General features: G+C 52.6%; 1 protein-coding gene across 2 annotated transcripts in view; it reads left to right on the top strand.

Moving 5' to 3' along the window:
• HK1 (hexokinase 1) overlaps positions 1-13,400 on the top strand; it is a 124,210-nt gene that overhangs the window by 51,664 nt on the left and 59,146 nt on the right. The window contains exon 1 of one of the 2 annotated variants that reach the window (XM_060642552.3): positions 2,631-2,857. The exons of the other annotated variant lie outside the window; for it this stretch is intronic. Coding sequence (XP_060498535.1) covers positions 2,795-2,857 — 63 coding nt within the window. The 5' untranslated portion in view covers positions 2,631-2,794. Of the gene's footprint in view, positions 1-2,630; positions 2,858-13,400 lie in introns of those variants that run through there. 2 annotated transcript variants of the gene reach the window in all.

The raw sequence follows: 13,400 nt of genomic DNA, 5'->3' as shown, positions 1-13,400 counted from the left end.
AGGACAGTGGGAGGTGGCCTTGCTGCAGCCCAGGATGGAGAGTCAGATCACAGAAGGCCTCAGACACCAGGCAGAGATATTTCAATTGGCTGGGTCAGGAAGGAGGAGGTCATCAAGGGATTTGGGGCAGGGTTATGATGTGATTAGGCTGCTTCTTAGCAGGAATAATGTGGCCTGGACTTCAGAAGGACTTGGATGGTAGGAAGCCAGGAACCAGGGAGGGCAGCTAGAAGACTCTTGTAATATTTCTGGCATGGGACAATGAGGGCTAGGGGTTGAAGGAAGCAGTGGGGCAGGCCTAGAAATATTTCTCAGCATATACTGATAGACTTTGGGGCCTGAGTGCATTCAAGGGGTGGGGAGCACAGGAGTCACCTTGAGAAGCAGTTTCTCAAAGGCCAGGGAAGAGAACGCATTGGCAGCCTCCCTGCCTGCAAACAGAACATCTCAGGGTAGCCTGGAAAATTGGGAGGCTCAGCTTCTCCCTGGCTCCAGCTCAGACAAGAGGTCATGGATGCAACGGGGCCATAGTGATGGCTGGGGCCTAGTTTGAGGCTCTTAACCCTCCTGATCACTGCACTGGGCTCATTCCACCTTCGAGTGCTAGGTGTGGGAGACAGAGCAATTACCAAAGCACAGTTCTTGATCCTCAAGGAGCTTCCAGCCTGTGAGTCTGGCAGCGTCATATTGGCAGGACTCAAACGGCGGCTGAGAACAACCAAATCATTCTCGTTCCCCCGATTTTACTTTATGGCTGTGTGGGCAGTGTAGGTATTTGATGAATGCCAGAAAATCTCTGTTCCTAGTTTATAATGCTACTGCCCTGAGGGCGGATCCAGGTTTTGTGGGGTTTGAAGATGAAATGATTTTGGGGAACCTCTTTGCAAAATGATTCGAAATTACAAATATAAAGTTGCTAGGCCCTCTCAGGGCCTTCCTGGGGATTCGAATGCAAGTGCGAAGCCCTCATCAGCTTCCCAATCGTGTAATAAGACCCACCACTTATTAAGTGTGTGTGATAAGCAGGTATTCCCCAACAAGGAAGCGGTGGGTGGGCGGGCTTTAGTATCTCCATATTATGAATGAGGAAGCTCAGGAAGGTGACTCAGTGTCACAGCCAGAAAGCCAGGAGGTGGGGACTGAGCTCTGGACTGAGGGCTCTGGCTTCAGGGGCCACATCTGAGGTCCTCTTCAATTGGGGACGGTAGCTGTCAGGCTCCTGATGTTGCTCAGGAGGAATGTACTGGACCGCCCATCTCCCTTTGATACCGCTATACCGTACACCTGGCCAGGGTCCCCCAGGATCCAGGTCCGTGATGGAGGTTCTGCGGGAGGACTGTGTCCATTTCAGGGCACCCCATGGTGCAGCTTTGGTCCCAGGAGCATGGCCTATTCAGGCGGAGAGGCTACATACAGACAATAGAAAGGACAGTAAATTGCAGGGCTGAACATTGGCTTTGAAAACGCACAGACCTAATTCTGGGATCTACAACTTCCTGGTTGTATGGAGTCTGGCGAGATACGTGGCCTCGCTGAGCCTCTACCTGATTACCTGTTGAATCAGGATAGTAACCACTTCGTTGTGTTTCGAGCTCATTACATGTCATCTGGTAAAGGCAGTAAGGCTCCTGCACACAGCCGGCAATGAACCTAAGAACGCTAAGGTAGCTCTCAAAGCAGCTGCATAACCGCCTGATTCCGCATGTCCCCTCCCCCCGTTAAGGCTGGACGTTTTTTCTCAGGATTCCTCCCAGCCCGGCTAACTTCCTTTGGGGAAGTGAAAAAGGTGGCAGCTAGGAGGGGGCGCCTGATGGACCCGCCCGCGACGCCAGCGAGCCGGGGTGCGCGGGAGGAAGAGGACGCCCGGGGGATGCGGCCTGGCGGGGGCGTGGGGGGCCCAAGTCCCGCCCAGCGGGCGTGCGCCCCCCAGAGAGCCCAGGAGCCAGTGCCTCTGGGGCGGGCGTTGCGGGGAGTCGCTCTCGGTTTAGCAACACAAATCGGCCCAACGGAGATTAGGCCGGGCGGGCCGGGGTGGGGGTGATGCACTGCCGGGAGGACGCAGGTGGGACACGGCACTCGGCATCCCGGGCCCGCGAGAGCCGGCCGGAGCGGGGACCGGGTGCGAGGACCGCGAAGCCCGCGGGCTCTCGCTTACGCCGGCACAGGCCCGGCTCGCTTTGCACGCCCACCTCTGCACCCTCCTTCGGCCTCTCCCCATCCGCGGAGCTCCCGGGGCCGAGCCCTAATTTTCCCGGGAAGGGGGCCACCCTCGCCAGGCCGGCAGCGGACTCTCCGGGGCCGTTCGTCCCGCCCGGCTCGGGCGGTGCCTCTTCCCGCGCCCCGCGCCCCTCCGCCGGGCCGGGCGCCGCCACGCGCGACCATGCGCACCCGAGAGAGCCTCCCGCCCCCGCGCCGGCTCCCTACGTGGGGGACGTGCCGAGAGAAGCCGGACCTTGGGGGCTCTCGCAGCGTCGCCGCCCCCTTTCCGGCGCGCGAGGGAGCGGCCGCCGCGCCCCCCCGCCCGGGCCCGGATGCCGCCGCGCGGCGCTGCAGAGGCGGGCGGCAGCCAATGGGCGCCGAGGAGGTGGGCCGGCCGGTGGCTGTCACCCTGCCGGGGACGGGAGCGCGGAGCCGGGGAGCGCGCGAGCCACCGCCTCCTGGGCCTTGGGGGAGGAGTCGCGGCTGGAGGAGGAGGAGGAGCCGCCGAGCAGCCGCCCGAGGACCACTGCTCGCCCGGGCTGCGGAGCACCCACGCCGGCCCCACGCCTGCCGCCCCGCGTCCCCGATCGCCAGCATGATCGCCGCGCAGCTCCTGGCCTATTACTTCACCGAGCTGAAGGATGACCAAGTCAAAAAGGTGAGCCCCCGCCCGCGCCGCGCGCTGCATTCCGGCATCCGCTCTCGCCGCCGCCACCGCCGCCGCCGCCTCGGTCCTCCGGCGCCCAGGCTCCCCCAGGCCGGCACTGCTTGGACTGCAGGGCGGGGAAGCCTTCGCCCCTCGATTCTCCCCGGGGTTGTGTGTGTGTGTGTGTGTGTGTGTGTGTGTGTGTGTGTGTGTGTTGGGGGGAAGACCCCCGGGGCTGGACTGCTTGCTGCAGTGTCCTTGAGATGGGCTGTGGATGTCAGATGGGCCCCCGGGCCATGCGGGGAGGTGGCTGTGTGGGGACCGGTGGGTCGGTCCGTAGGGCCTGTTCGGAAGGTTCTGAGCGCCGTAGGCGGCGGAGTGATTACAGAGATGATAGGGAGGTGAGCGCGCGGCAGGCGGGGGTGCTGGCTGCAGGCCAGGCATCCCATATTTGGGGTGCCCCGGAGGAGCTCTCACTCCGGCTCTTCCAGCTGTTGCGGCTGCCCCTAAATCTGAGGACAGGGTGACCCGCCCGGCTTCCCGGAACGGGGAGGGGTTCGGAGGCCACCGGAAACTTTGCTCATAGGCCTCAGGTCTGGAGCGGCATGTCTGAATGGAATTTTTTATTCCCCTACGTGACCGCTCTCTTAAATTGTAATTTCCAGCCAGCCCAGGGAGTTTAAGTAAGAGACTGGTCTTTTGAGTCGGTTGGAGGCCTTGACGTGTTTGCTTGTGACATGTGTGTACTTGCACAAGAACGCATCTCCCAACCCTGAGGGGTTGCTGCCTTTGATATCTGTCTAGCATAAAATACTGTCCACTGGCAGGTCTTAAAGCTGTATCTCTCCCCGATGTCAGCTTTGCCACCATGTTTTAAAGAAACAGCCTAGGCTGTAGGGAAAAGCTCCCGTGTTATCAGTACTAGCTAGGCCTGGCACAGGCTCCTGACCCACCCACGCCCCGCAGGGGTGACATTATTGCTGGAGTAAGCTGGGATGGACAGGCAAAGTCAACCTGACTTTGGAGTTCAAACAAGGGAAGCGCCTACAGGTGACAGGCAGGAGTGTAAAGCCTGGATTTTCTGCCCTGTGAGCCACAGGATGTTCATTCGGTTCTCTTCCTATCTACCTAGGACAACCCCCTCCTCAGGCACAATAGGAAACAGGCCTGCTGAGGGCAGTGACCTCATCAAGGTCACCCGGTGAGTTAGAGGCAGAGCCAGGGCGGGTCCTTCCCTCCCTCCCTCCGCTGGGAACTTGACCGGGGCTCCTCCTAGAAGTCAGCTGAGGGGGAGGTGCTGAGACAAAGGCCCTGGGGATGCTGCTTGGATCCTGGGCCCTGTGCCCAGCGGGGACCAGAGTAGGGTAATTAGGAGACAGGCCCAGAAATCTGCTGCTGTCCCTCATAGCTCTAAGCAACAGTGACTCTAGACTTGTCAGACTGTAGGGCTCGAGCGTGCTGCTGTGCAGCCCCGTGGACCTTCCTTCTGGCCACCAAGCTCAGGGAGCCGAGCATGCCAACACGTGCGTTTCACAAGTTTTCTGCAGTGGTGGTGCCGATCTTGATGTTCTTCCCGTTTCACAGTGGGGGTGAGTTCACTGCCCTCCCCCTGCATGTGGGGTGCTCTGTAGTGCAAGACTGCAGACCGCCGGGGTGGGGACCCAGATGACCCTTGTAAGCTTCCATCATGCATACCCACACCGTGGCCTCCGGGGACTATGCTGGGTTGAGGTTTGGGCTGTACTCAGTAAGGATTGTTTTATCGGGTACTCAGTGCTGAGTGTGGCTCCCGGGCCTTCCACTCGCTGTGGTGACCTGCCTCGAATTCTGTCCACCAGGCTCCTGGAGACGTCTGAGTGTGTGATTTCTGAACCAGTTGGTCCTCAGAAGTCCTTCCTGCTCTGAGATTGCCAAGCTGACATTCCCTGCCTCCCCTCTCTGGCCTCAGAACATTGCTGGAGGAGGGTGTTGAGGCCAGAACCTCCTTCAGATAATATTATTGGCCAAGGAGAGTCGTAAGAACAAGATGGCTTTCTTGCACCCCACCTAGGACATCATACACTGCTTTCTAGGGGTGTGTGTTTGTGTATATTCCTTTCTTTTTTTTTAAGTTTATTTGTTTGTTTTGAGAGAGAGAGAGAGAGGTGGAGAGAGAGGGAGAGAGAATCTCAAGCACATTCTGCACTGTCAGCCTAGAGCCCTATGTAGGGCTTGAACTCATGAACTGTGAGATCATGACCTAAACGGAAACCAAGAGTCAGACACTTAACTACTCTAGCCACCCAGGTGCCCACACCAGGTGTGTGTGTGTGTGTGTGTGTGTATGTGTGTGTATGTATGTGTCTATTCTTGCCAGAAGATCACCTTGGCCTGCGTGATGGGCTGTGCAGCACAGCCATCCATGGGTGTGGTCCCCAGGAAGCTTCCTGGGCCTCCTAAGAGCCTAGCAGATGCCGGTTCCAGTGGCTTAGTCAGCTTTCCCCGCCCCCACCTGTGCAGATGCTGGGAGATTGCATCTCCTTTCCTAGGACTCAAGACTTGTTAGAGAGCAGCCCTTCCTACCCACCGCTTACTGTGAAAAGGCTGGGTGGGGGTGCAGGACTTCAGGCCCTGTTCTTTTTGCCCAAAGTGGGCCCTACCTGCAACCCCAGTGGGGACCCAGTGAATACAGACCCCCCCCCCCCACCCCGACCTAACCTGCCAGCGTGGGTTGGCAGGATGATTCAGCCCTTCAGCCCTAGGCAGCCCCTGGGGCTCTGGAGACAGCCCTGGCATCCCCCACCAACCTTCATTCATTTTCTTGCCTTCTGGCCTGGGGGTAAGAGGAGGGAAGATGAGGATGATGCCAGGGAAGGCTTTTCGGGATTGCTCAGGATACAGAAGTGGTCACGAAGGGGGGTATCGTTGGTCTCTTCGTTGCCTGTGAGACCTGCCACTAATTCAGTCTCATAAATACAAACTGGGTCGAAACAAGCCAAGTGCCTGGCCTCCCGGTGTGGAGCCCCACTTGCCAGACTGTACCTGCATGATGTTGGTTAATGGGGTGCTGGGAAAAGTATGTCCTGGTATTGGGCTGAAATAAGTACAAGACCTAGGTTTGCCTTTCACTCTTCTAGTGCTTTTAGGAGGCAAAGAGGCCTCCTGTGTGCTCGTGAAAGATTCCATTCATCAGAATCCCAGACATGTGCTGGTTCTTCAGCCAGAGGCTGGGTCCTTTGACCTCCAAGTAACTTTTAACATGCCTGTCCTCTTGCCTGCGTCTTCCACTTGGCTTGGCCATTAGGAGCCTGGAGGAGAGTGAAGGTTTGCGTAGTGCTTTGTTTGGGAGAGTGAGTCCAGCAAGGTGGGAACTTGGCCTTTTAAGAAGGGCTAGCTTCCAGGGCACCTGGCTGGCTCAGTCGGCAGAGCATGCGAGTCTTGATCTTGGGGTTGTGAGTTTGAGCCCCACATTGCGTGTAAAGATTACTTAAAATCTTAAAAAAAAACAAAGGAGTAGCTTCCTTTCCTCCCAGGTTGTCCGAAAGGTGAGCAAACACCGGTGGGTTTTCTCTGAGTGGGATCCCCGTGACCCTAAGTAGTCTCCTTGAGGTGAATGAACAGGTGCGATTTGTCCAACAGCCGACCCCAGGAGTGCTTGGCCCAGGAAGGTGGGGGAGAGTGTGCTTAGCAGTTAAAAGGCTACCCACGGTTTAGTTTCTCAGCTGCAAAAGCAAGCATTAAAAAAAACAAAACAAAACAAAACCGCCCTTTCCTTACTGCTCAGGGCTTGAGAGAGAGGAGAGTTAGAAAAGTATGAATAATACCTGAGACACCTTTCGACCTGGTGTTACACAAATTTCCAGTAAGAGCCTCATCCTTGGTGCATCTGTATCTCATAATCCTTGTTCCCTCTACATAGAGTGTTCTCTGGAGTTCTCCCCCTCCCCCCCCAAGAGAAGCCCCAACTCTTCATTTGGTTTGATAATTTGGGACTGTCGTGAGAGAATAAACTGGGAAAGCGGGTGGGTACAAGGACTTTCACATCTGGCCATGCCGTGCCGTCCTCCCACGCTCCTGCTGTTTTCTGGAGATGGCATGGGCAGCTCTCTCCTAAAAAGACTGATTTGGTACTGTCTCCATGTGTGTCTGCAGTCAGGGCTTCCTGCTTGATAGACTCAGCCACTGGAGTCCGCTCTGAGCATGCCCGAGGACCCCGCTGAGGGTCCAGGCAACAATACCCCTCAGAGTCCAGGAAGCAGTGGTGGCCAGACTGTTGGCATCTGCTAATTCATTGGAGGACCCTTAGAGTCAAGTCCGATCGTGGGAACTCAGTGATTTCTTTGGAAAATGTTGGAGTCCTTTATTATGTGCAGAGGGCTGTGCTAGGCTAGGGTGACAGCCCTAAACTCGGTAAAATGCTCCCTCTTCTCCTGGAACATAAATAATGATTTGCTGTCTTAACGATAAGTGCAAAGCACAGAATGCTGTGAGAGCATATAGGGGTCAGTGATCAGATCATGGGTGGGAAATCGCCAGCTTAGGAATGGCTTGAAGCCAGGTTGTAGATGTACAAATGGGAATGTTATACTTAGAAATTTTGTGAGGGAGAGTCAAACAGTTCTCAAAACGTAGTTTTGCTTTCTCTCTTTTTAATGGTTTGTTATCTCTGAGCATTCTAGAATACTTTATGGCTGTCATATCAGATATCAGTTGTGTGTGTGTGTGTGTGTGTGTGTGTGTGTGTGTCTGTCTGTCTGTCTGTCTGTTTATCTATCTATCTATCTAATAGTACTAAGGAAATCTGGAATGGAGTCCAGAAGGTTATTCTTTATAAAATAATCATTCATCCATTCATTCATTTCCAGAGGGCTATTTTTACTCCCTCTGCTTCTTTCTTTTAGGAGAAAAACCCATCTCTGTTGATTTTTTTCTCCCATCTTTGTTGATTTTTATGAATTAACTTGGAATCTATATTTTAATTCTCTCCCCCACAAGTCAACATGTATGAGTCAGGTCTTATGAAGTATTTGAGGTACATAAAAATGTTGAGAGTAACAACAACCACCTGCGTACCCGCCATTCAGCTTGAGAAGCAACCGACACAGGAAGGAGTACATTAGAGACGGAGCTGAAACCCTGAGCTGAAACCCCTATGTTTCCATCTTTAGTCCCATCTGTTTCTCCTTCCAGAGAGTGCCTGTGTCCTGATTTTGATGTTTATCATTTCCATCCCTGTTTTTATACTTTCATTATATATCTTGTATCTATAAGCAGTATATAGTGTTACTTTATGCGGTTTTAAGCTTTGGTAAATGATGCTATACTGCGTGTATCCTTCTGCAACTTGCCTTTTCTAGCTCAACATTCTATACTTGGGATTTTTCCTTGTTGCCCCATACACCCCTGTTTCATCGACTTAAACTGCTGCACGCCCTTACGTTGTGTGTTGTACACACCACAATTTATCATTTAATCTCTTCTTTTGATGGGTGTTTGGGTTTCTAATGTTTCACGTTACAAGTGCCACGGTGAGTCTCCTCCTGCACGCTCCTTCAGTGCACATGCGCGTTTCTCTAGGTTCTGGGCTGGGTATCTGGGACGGAATTGCTGGGCAGAGGGGTGTGTGCGTCTTCCCACTTTCAAGATTTTGTCAAATCGCCATCCCCGGTGGTCCTGTCACTTTGTACTCCCATCAGAAGTTCATACGGTTTCCTGGTGTTGCACACCAACCCCGGTACGGTTAAACCTGTAACATTTTTTGGGAGAGTGTTTCATTTTTTAAAGAGTCGGTTTCTTCCCAGTCATTTATTTCCATTCACGTTGCAGCATTCAAGCTTAGTTTAAAATTAGCCATCTCCCAGTTTACCTTATCATGCGGAGCCCTCGTCGTGGAGTGTCTCCGAGGGAAGCTGAGAGCTCTGGTTGTGAGCGGCGCCAGCCCCACTGACGGCTGCACGGCCCCGAGGAGGGGGGACTGGGTGCGGGGAAAGGCGGGGAGGGCTCTCCGTGGCCCCGCGCGTTCCAGCGTGGGAATCCGGTGAACTTTTCCGGGAATTTAAAAGTGCACATGTGCTCCTGCCCGCACACCCTCTCTTCCTGGGTGGATCCCTGAGGCGGGGCTGGCTTATCAGTCTCCTAAACGAGCTGGCTGCTTGCTCCGCTGGCTGTGCTGGAGAACGCTCGGGCCTGCAGCCTGTCTTGGACTGTCTTCCGTAAAAGGAGAGGGTGACAGTGCCCTGCGGCAGGAAAACTGAAATGTGTGGTGTGCAGCCCAGCCCTTTGCAAACAGAAGTGCTGGTCCCTGCTCTGAGGCGGAAAATGTCGGATCACGCTGCTCATCTGATTCTGGGCCTGGTCACAGGCCACAGACGTTGAGACCTTGGGGGGACCTTCGAGGGAATTGAATGCCTACTAGGGGCCTGTCTTCCTAACACAGATCTAATTTAATCATCAGTAACAATACTAATGGAAGCCAGCGTCGAGTGCCTGTCACGCTTCCTGCCGGGGAGGGTGCTAAAGGCATTACGTCCCCACAGTGCCCCAGTGAGGGGGGTGCTGTTCATGATCTCCACTTCTGGGTAAAGACCCTGAGGCTCAGACAGTAAACAGAAGAGCCAGCCTGCAGACCCATCCAGCCTGATGCCGGGGCCCCGTTATTTTTTAAGTTGAGCTAAATTCTCATCCTGTCGAACTCCCCGTTTTAAAGTGTACAGTGTGGGGACGCCTGGGAGGTTAAGTGTCCAACTTCGGCTGAGGTCATGATCTCATGGTCCGTGAGTTCGAGCCCCACGTCGGGCTCTGTGTTGTCAGTTCAGGGCCTAGAGCCTGCTTGGGATTCTGTGTCTCCCTTTTCTCTCTGCCCCTCCCCCACTCACGCTCTGTCTCTCTCTGCCTCTCAAAGAATGAATAAATGTTAAAAAAATTTTTTTAAGTGTACAATGTGGTCTTGAGTACATTCGCAAGGTTGTACAACCATTACCATCATCTAATTCCAGAATATTCTCACCACCCCCCAAAGAAACCCCACACCCATTAAGCAGTCACTCCCCAGCCCCTTGCACCTACTAATCTACTTTCTTTTTTTAAAATGGATTTACCTCTTCTGGACATTTCACATAAATGAAAACATACAGTATGTGGCCTTTGTGTCTGGTTTCTTTCACTGAGCAGTATGTTTTCAAGGTTCATCCATGCGGTAGCATGTATCATTATTTCATGGCTGAATACTGTTTAGTTGTGTCATTATACCACAGTATGTTTAGACATTAGATATTTGTCAGTTGATGGACATTTGGATTTCTTCCACTTTGGAATAATGCTGCTGTGAACATCTGTGTACATGTTTTCCCTGTGTGGACGTAGGCTTTCATTTCTCCTGGGCATATGCATAGGAGCAGCATTGCTGGGAGAGCCCCTGACTTTGTCCACCTTGAGAAAGGCATTGTCTGCATTGAGAAATGAGGAAACCAAGGGGCGCCTGGGTCAGTTAAGCAGTTAAGCATTGGATTTCGGCTCAGGTCGTGATCTCACATCACAGTTTGTGAGTTCAAGCCCTGCATCAGGTTCTCTGCTGTCAGCACAGAGCCTGCTTCAGATCCTCTGTCCCCCCTCTCTCTGTCCCTCCCCCACCTGTGTTTTTTTCCTCTCTCTCTCAAAAACAAACACAAGAAAAATTTATTTAAAAAAAAAAAAAAGAAAGAAATGAGGAACACCAAGACCCCAAGGGGTGAAATGACTTGCTAAAAACCACACAGTTCATTAGTAATAGGGACAGGAACACTACCCATTCTCCTGTCGCAGAAACCCATGTTCTTCCCACCATACCACACCCAACACTCAATCTTGTTGTTTAGGGAAACGGATCCAAGGAGGTAGAGAGATGGGTCAGAGCTGTACGGGACCCCCAGGTTCCCCAGACTCCTGTCTCTCCTTCTTCCCCATCCTCTCCAACTGGCTTTGCTTGTCCTTCCCCTTCCCCCCCTTCTCCAGCTGAGTGTTGACTGATTCCCTCCGCTGGGGAAGGAAATTGGCCCAATAAAGTCATTTGCAGTGAAATGTTAGGGATTTCCCCTGTTTTCCAAATTTCTCCCTGTGCCCTTTGTATTTATTTTCCTCCCCCATCCTTGTTTGCATGGATGTGTAACACAGATCTAATTTAATCATTTTAATTTAATTTAATTTAATTTAATTTAATTTAATTTAATTTAATTTATTTATTTTTAAATATTAAATATTTAAAATTAAAATTAAAATTTTAAATTAAATATTTTAAATTTATTAAAATTTATTTAATTTTATTTAATCTAATCTAATTTAATTTAATCTAATTTAATCATTTAATCATTAGAGGACCCCCTAATGCTCCTGTAATGCGCACTCCTAAAGATTGTTCTCTCCTTGCCTCTGCCTGGCCCCACTGTGAGCAGCTGGCTTCCTTGACTGGGGTTTGCTTTCAGCCATGTTATTCAATCTGACCTCATTTCTCTGATGTCTCCTGGTGCCTTCTGGGTGCCGGGTGGGATGAGTGGAGTAGGAGACCCAGGCCACTGCTGTGATAAAAGCACCACCTCACCTTTGCAAAGTTCTGTTCTATTTACAACATGCTTTCACGTGCTTGATTTAGTTGAGTCCCTCCAGCCAGCTTGGGTGTAGGCATTTCTTCCTGCAATTGCATCCGGGGCAGGAGAACCTCAGGAAGTGGAGTTGACATGATCTTGGTGGCCAGAAAGCAAGAGGACCAGGATAAGGACACAAGTCTGGCTGACACCGGTGGGCAGATGGTACCACGTACGCATAAACCAGGAGTGAGGTCCAGGGCTGTGTGCTTCCAGAGCAGTCCGCTGCAGCAGCCCCCTGTAGAAACCATCGGCCAAGGCTCCCATAACAGGGCTGCTGGAGCTGTGTGGCCCAGAAGAGTAGTCACCAGCCGTGCATGGCTGCTGGGCACTTGACATATGGGGAGTCTGATTTGAGATGTGCAATTAAGTGTAAGATACAAGATTTCAGAGACTTCATGTGACAAGAAGTTACATAAAATAGCTCACTAGTAATTTTAAAAACATTGTTTACCTTGGGAGTAATATTTTGGAGATAGTGGGTTAAATAAGATGTTATTAAAATTAATTTCACCTGTTTTTTTTAAAAAATGTGGCCACTAGAAAGCTTAAAATGACGTATATGGATTGTATTTGTGTCGGACAGCGCTCTGCTAAACAGTGAAGTTTATGGCTAAAGTTCGGACAGAGGCACTCTGCATTTAAAGCAGTGGGTTCTCATAGGTCCTTGGGCCTCAGTGTCCTCATCTGTAAGACTAGGAGGCTAGAATCCATTACCTTCAACAGATTCTTCTAGCTTGAGCAGTGCCATGGTAGCCATCAAGCTGTCTGGGCCTCAGTGTCCTTATTTGTCAGACGCGGTAAATGACTCCTGCCTTGCTCTCTGCCCGTTTAACCAATTCGAGGGTGGGTGTGGAAACACTTGGGAAGTGTGCAGAACTGTACAGATGCCAACTGTGATCCTTGTCGGTCACACCCAACCCACGTGTGGGCACCTTGGGAGGCATGGTGGGGGGTGGTGCTGCTTTCTGCATAATACAGGATGGGCAGCCAGATCCCCGAGCCGGGGCCAGGATCCTCGGTACCAGGCTGCATTTGCCAGCAGGGGTTTCTGCAAAGCCTGTGTTCTGAGTAATCCACGGTGCAGTGTGGCTCCTGTGCCTGCCAGGTAGGAGGGCAAGAGGGCAGTTTTCATTATTGCTGTTTTACTGATGGAAAAACACAGAGGTGGAAGTGACTTGCCCAAGGTGATAGAGGGGTCAGGGTAGCTGGAGGAGGCCTGAGGTCTGGCCATTTCTAGCCAGGTCTGCTCACACCACTGCAGTGTCTTGAACCCCACGGCATGAGGGTTTGGTCATCTCGTAGTGAAAGCAAAACTGTCTGCACTTTGGATCCTCTCTTCTCTCTGGTCTGGAGGTACCTGGGATGTTGGGGACTGTGAGTCTGGAGGCTGGACCCAGCCCGAGCCATCAACCAGGAGGCCGAGCGTTAAGCCTGTTGTTCTTGCCCTGCCACATTCCAGGGCTGTTCTGTTCCCCTTGAAGCCACCGGGTACCTCCTTTATTTTTAGCCAGTTCAGTGTGACAGCTTTCTTCTCATCCTGGGCCAGAGCTTGGTTTCTCTTAGCAGCCGGGAGGCGCCTATTACTGGGGATTAGTGGGTACCGAGGTCCCCAGGAAGACCTTGGACATGACCTCACGGCCTTCCATGATTCTCCTAGCAAGAGGATTCTGGGGAGTTAGGGGAGGAGCGTCAGGTTTGGAATCTTGAGCTGGAGCCCAGCTGGGTGCTGGGTGCTTGGGGCCTTTCACTTGACTTCGTGGCCCCAGATTCCTCCTACGTAAGAGGAGATCCATGCGCCCACCCTGCAGATGTGTAGGGTGTCTCGGGGCAGGTTGAAGTGCCCGGCATGGGCCCTGTCCACGCTTAACATCTCAGCTTCTCGAACCTCAGTTTCCTCATCAAGAATGGGGATCCCATTCTCCTCCTGACCTGTGACTAAACAGAAGTGGTGTGTGAAT

This window comes from Panthera onca, chromosome D2, assembly GCF_046562875.1.
Source record: "Panthera onca isolate mPanOnc1 chromosome D2, mPanOnc1 haplotype 2, whole genome shotgun sequence".
NCBI classification, from domain to species: Eukaryota; Metazoa; Chordata; class Mammalia; order Carnivora; family Felidae; genus Panthera; species Panthera onca.
Note: the sequence above shows the minus strand (reverse complement) of the source record. Positions and strands in the feature narration are given on the sequence as shown.